The sequence below is a fragment of the Falco biarmicus genome, chromosome 3 (genome assembly GCF_023638135.1).
Source record: "Falco biarmicus isolate bFalBia1 chromosome 3, bFalBia1.pri, whole genome shotgun sequence".
NCBI lineage: Eukaryota > Metazoa > Chordata > Aves > Falconiformes > Falconidae > Falco > Falco biarmicus.
In genome coordinates, this window is record NC_079290.1 from 44,020,242 (window position 1) to 44,026,241 (window position 6,000).

Genomic DNA, 6,000 nt, shown 5'->3' on the forward strand with positions numbered 1-6,000 from the left:
TCCATGCACACAAGTTCACTTACCCATTCATTTATTCACTTACTCATTCCAGCAGATCCGCTGCAACTGCTGCTAGCAGGGATGTGAACACTCATAATTATTTGTCAAAGTCTGGAAAGTGTATTATCCCTTCTTCTAGTGGTAATTAGTTACCATAGCATCTAATACGTAAATGTGCCCAGAGCACACCATTAACAGTTAAGCGGAGGATTCAATTTAACACATGATTATATCTTTCATAAGTCATTACATTAGGAAAGCCAATGTCACTCATGCTGGGACAATTTCAGGCTCCGAGCCGGGGTAAGGGGCCAGGGGCCGGGGTAAGGGAGCCGGGCTGAGCGGCGGGGGCAGCGGGAGCCTGCGGAGGAGGCAGGGGGAGATCCCGGTGCGATGGGGTGGCTGGAAACGGGGAAGAGGCGCTTTGGAAGGGGGACACGTTCATTTCTGGTTAAGCGATCTATCAAGCGTTAAGAGGGGCGGGGGAGCCTCTCTCCTCCCCCCACCCCCGGCACAACACGGCGCTCGCGTTGGCGAGACCTGCCCAGGGACCGGCCCAGCGGCTTCGCGCCGCTTCCCGGCGGGGCTGCGAGGGGCAGAGGGACAGGAGCGAGGGGCCGCGAGTGACAGCACCTCTGCCCGGCGGAGACCCCGCTGCTCCCTCCAGAGCAAGCCAGGAGGAAGCAAGAGAGCCCAAAGTCGGGCGGCAGCCAGGAGTGAAAGCGTTTTCATGCCGCTTTCCCGGCGCTCCGAAGCAGAGGCAGACGAGAGGTGAACGGAGAAACCGCTCCGTCTGACACCGACGGCAGCGGCCGCCCTGGCTTCTCCGAAGGGGCAGGGAGCCATCCCGGCCGGGCCCGCACCCGCCTCCCGCGCCTCGGGCCCCTTCCCACGGGAGCCGGGAGGCTGAGCGCGGGCCTCCCACAGCTCTGCCCCCCAGCCCAGGTCCCAGCAGCTCCAGGAGGTTGCTGGGACCCTCGCTTGCCTTCCCCCGTCCCACGCCCAGGCACAGCCGAGCAGCGCCCGCGCCTTCCAGGGGAACCTCTGCGGGAAGCCTGCTCGGTAGCCGGAGACACTAAGCGGTAAATATTGCAGCAACCGTGTCCTGCGGTGTTACATGCACGAACACACATTCACACACACACACACACACACGCACGCACGCACCACGCCAAGCTGGTGGCGGTGGTTAATTCCTAATCAGAATGATGGACAGCAGAGACAGAACAATACAAACTAATGGCTGTGTTGCTGATCACTTTACCCCTTGATTAAAGACACCCAATTATGGCGCAGAACAGTGTCGTAATTATGTTCCTTAATCACATCCAGGAGGTTTAATTGCCTTAACGATGTGTTTCATTAAATGAATTTAGGTATTATAGTCGACAGTTTTCATACACAGTTGTTTTCAAATTAACATAATATTAGACATCGTCATGGAAATTGTTTTAATAATCATAATTAGACGCACCCAGCCTTTGTCTAGTAAATGCTGAGAGACGCTTCTCCTTGCGCCTGGGGGCTGATCTGCCCACCCTCTCTGGGCTGCCTTCCCACAGCTCCGTGGCACTTTACAGTTATGTTTCCTGAAAAGTTACAGGTTCTGATTAATCTTTTTTGATGGGAAGTGGAGCAGAAAATATTTATCCCCTTCCCCCGCCTGCGGTGCTGCCGTTGGGAGAGGCGGCTCCGCGGACACCCGGCGCCGGCCCGGGCCGCCCAAGGGGAGGGGGGAGCCGGCGAGGCCGAGCCCCCCAGGTCCGGGCCCGGCGCAGGGCGAGCAGCCCTGGGGGGCCGCCGCACCACCACCACCCCCCCAGCCGTCGGGTTTGGGGCAGGGCGGGGGGCCCACGGAGCGAGGGGCGGCTCCAAGCCTTGGGGGGTCGGGAGGAGGCGGGGGGGCGCAGCCAGCCCCACGGGCCCGGCAGCGAGCGGCGTGCGTGGGGCCGCTCCGCACGGGCGCGGGGAATGGCACCGCGGGGAAGGGCGCCGCGCCTCCTCCCTGGGGCACCCCGAGCCGGCAGTGGGGTGCCGGGGCGCCTTCTGAGCAAGGCAAAGGGAGGAAATCTACCCGTCCCCGCCATCCATCTCCTTACATCTGGAGACAGATAGTTAACAAAGCACGGCGGAATGCGAGCGTTTGTTCAAAATATTTTAATAAAGATTCTTTCCGACATAGATACACATACAAACGATCGTACATTGCTGTCATAATCTGATTGACCGATTTAATATATATCACTCTTTACACATCCGTGACCTGCCAACAGATCCATCATGGCTCCTATTTTGCCATCCAACCTGACAGTCCGAATTTGTATTATCTGCAAGTAGTGGAAAATAGCAGGACTCGTTTTTGAAAAGAAAAAAAAAAAAAAAGGAAAAAAAAATCTTAATTTACAAATGGCAGAGAGACAGCCACCCAGCCATGCAAACTCAAACTGAAGGCTCACTTTGGGTAAATAGCTACTTCTTGCTTTTCATCTCTCATTTTTCTTCCAAAATAACCCACCCCCCGCCCCCCCACCCCTGAAAAAAAGAAAAGAATTCCACGCGTTCTGTAAATCAGCCTAAAGTATTTTAAAGTATTTCAACTTAAATAATCATCCACAGTCAGAATAATTTACATACACATTAAAAGCTGTTTAAATTATACCTTTGAAAACACAGCGCCTGGGAAAAACATTGGCTTGGCAAGTGTTCTTGTAGCAGCTATTGCTCTGATGCCTTGTAAAAGTAAATAGCTATTACCTGTTATAATGCAAAGAATACCCTCTCAAAAATCAGTTGGTTGAGCAATTAAGAATACACCTTTCCTGTAATTTTTGGACTGAAGCAATTTATTAAAGCTCAATTTAAATACAGGGATGATGCAACTTAAAATCCAGATGACCTTTCATAAACCTAAGCAGCTCAGATACATCAACATTTCTGGTTATACGTTGTTGGCAAATAAACGTTTGAAACACTTGGCACACAGTTTAAGTTAATCCATAAACAGAATTGTAGAAGCATTTAAAGTAACTGCACATAAGACCCATGACCTTAACACATGATAAATATTGTTGGCGTGGAAGGGTCATTTAAAGAATAACAAATAAATAGCATGTCTTGTTTATACATCATTGCAAAGTGGAAAGAAACAAGGTGCACATAAATATTTCTTTTAAAAATGCGATACTTTCAGCCACACGGAGTAGGGGTTTTGATCGGTTATTTTTTGTCTTTTTTTTTTAACTCTCTCGATTTTTTTAAATCACTCTCACCAAACTTTGCGCATTTTCACAGGATCAAAGTTTAGAGACGATAAAAAATACAAAGTCTTCCATAGCAATGGTCCAGTCTCTTTGTTTCTGCGAGTCGCTTAAATAGTAAGTTTACATTTCAAGTTTGTTTGTTTCCTGGCTCAGAATAATAATAATACTGCTAATAATAATAATTTAAAAAAAAAAACCAAAACCCAAACCAAAACAACCTATGTTCAAGTGCCCTCTCTGATTTGTCCCATCCACCTCCGCGTCCGGGTGACTGCGTCCCCTTCCCCTGGCCGGGGCCGGGAGCCGGGGGCGGAGGGCGCTCTCCGCCCCTCTCCCCGGCGCTACCCCCCCGCGCCCGGCCCGGCCCGGCGCCCCCCGGCCGCTCCTTTGTCCGGACCCGCGGCGGGAGCCCGGCGAGAGCGACCCCCCCCCCCCCCCGGGCCGGGGCTTCCCCCCCGCCGCGCCTCCGGCCCCGCGCCCCCTCCCCGTCGCCGCCCGCGCGGCGGCTCCCGACGCCGTCCCGTCCCGGCGCGACCCGAGGAGAAGAGCGAGGCGAGGCGAGGCCGGCCGGCGGGCGGCGGGGGCCGGGCAGCGGTCAGTCCCTCCGGCGCCCCCGCGCCCCCAGGCCCGGGGCCGGGCCGCCGCCTGTCGCCGCTCCCCGGTGCCGCGGCGGCGGGGGGGGGCGGCAACGGCGGCGCTTAAGGCTTCTCCGTGCACTGTTTGCAGAGGCTGGAGGAGACGCTGTTGAAAATGGCACATTTCTCCGGGCAGGAGGTGGCAGGGGGCAGCCCGGCGCTGAAGGGGTAGCCGGCCGCCTGCTCGTAGGCGCCGAGGGCGGGGTGCAGCGCCGCCGCCGCCGCCGCCGCCGCCGCCGCGGCGGAGCTGGGCAGGGAGGCGGCCGAGATGGCCTGGCCCTGGTTGAGATAAGCCACCAGGCGCCGCATCTCCTCCAGGGCCTGCGCCTGCATCAGGATGTAGTTCTTGGCCAGGAGGAGCGTGGCGATCTTGGAGAGCTTCCGCACCGAGGGGCTGTGCGCGTAGGGGATGACCGCCCGCAGCTCGTCCAGCGCGTCGTTCAGGTCGTGCATCCGCCGCCGCTCCCGCGCGTTGATGTTGAGGCGCAGCGCCTTCTGCTCCTTGGACTTCTTGCTGCCGCCGTGCCCGTGGCTGTTGGAGCAGCCGCCCTCGGTCGCCTTCAGCCCCCCGCCCCCCCCCGCCACCGCCGCCGCCCGCCGCCGGCGAGGCGACGCGCGGGTCCCCCCCGGCGCCGCGCAGCACTAGCTCGCAGCGGCCGTCGCTGTCGTCGTCGGGGCTCTGCTCGCCGCCGCTGCTCTCGGCCACCGAGCTGCGGCTGGCGCTCTCGCCGTACTTGACGCAGACGGAGCCCGGCGGCAGCGCCAGCGGGTCGCCGCCGACGCCGGGCTGCAGCAGCGCCTCGGGCTCCGCCGCCTCGTAGCAGGCGAGCGGCGAGGGCTGGCGGTCGCGGGGGTGGGAGAGGTCGAGCCCCGGGGGCGAGCGGAAGGCGGACTCCATGCGCTTGGCCGAGGCGGCGAGGCTCTTGTGGAAGAGGTCCTCTTCTGCGGGCAGCCCCAGCGCCCGCTCCATCGGCGCCCCGCTCGCCTCCGCCTCCGCCTCCTCCGCCCCCCTCAGCTCCCGGCCCGCTCCTCCAAGGCTCCGCGCCGCGGCAGGCGGCTCCCCGGCGTCCCGCTGGCAGAAATCGCCTCCCGGCTCCCGCCGGGGCTGCGCGGTGCCCGGCGCCGCGGCTGCCCCTGCTCCGGCTCCGGCGGCGGCGGCTCGGGCTGCGGCTCCGGCGGCGGCGGCTCGGGCTCCGGCTCCGGCTCGGGCTGCGGCTCCGGCTGCGGCTCCGGCTGCGGCTGCGGCTGCGGCTCCGGCTCGCCCTCAGCAGGCGCCGCGCTGGGGCATTGTGCGCTGCCAGCGGAGCCGCTTCCACCGTTTATCTTGCTTGGATTCACCTTCAAGAGATTTCCGGACCCATCAACCAGCAGCCGCCGCAGACGGGGGAGTCTTTTACATCATTATCTCTGAGAGTAGGTTATTATGAAGAAGACTCGCCTGTTGGGACAGAGCTTTCTACCCAATCAGGTTAACGTTTTAATTAATAGGATTAAAACGGTAACAAACAATCCCAGGCGCTATCTGGCCCTGAGTCTGAATAGTTTCATTTCCCAGGTCTGAAGACAGGCAGCAGCTAGAGCTTTATAAGAGGCGCCTGCTCCATTATTCTCCCTGCCATCTGTATACACAGCTTAACGCATATGTTTGCAAGACGTTGTGTCCTGTTAGTAACCCAACAACTGCCTTTAGCTTGACATGTGTGGCGACTTTCACTCATCAATGAGCACACTAAAAGCCCTACTTAGATCGAAGGATGTTCTTTGCCTCCTTCAGCAAATTACAGCCCTGCACTGCAGAAAAGCCCGCTTCAACACTTCCCCTTCCGAGCGCTGCCAGCAGACTTCTGCTAACTTAGCCATGGAGTCAGGAGTGACACCCTCTCCCCCCACCCCAGCCCACCCACCCCCTGCATTTACATTAACTTATAGCCCGCTCCCACCCCCACTCGTCTTCCCGAAAAGCATCGCCTGGGAAAGAAAAATAAAATAATAAAAAAAACCCACAACGGACCAACACCAACCGCCGTGCCCACCTCTGCCCACCGCCAAAGTCCACCTTGCGTCCCTGGGAGCCGGATGGTCCCCAGCCCTCTCGCCCCCCCCCC

At 58.5% G+C, this 6,000-nt stretch overlaps 1 protein-coding gene across 1 annotated transcript; it reads right to left on the reverse strand.

Moving 5' to 3' along the window:
* Window positions 1-3,819: 3,819 nt before the first annotated feature.
* Window positions 3,820-5,790, reverse strand: BHLHE22 (basic helix-loop-helix family member e22). The gene is given in 2 exon segments (XM_056333648.1): window positions 3,820-4,475; window positions 4,477-5,790. Coding segments are annotated over 2 exon segments (906 nt in total). The 5' UTR covers window positions 4,866-5,790; the 3' UTR covers window positions 3,820-3,958.
* Between the last annotated feature and the right edge of the window lie 210 nt (window positions 5,791-6,000).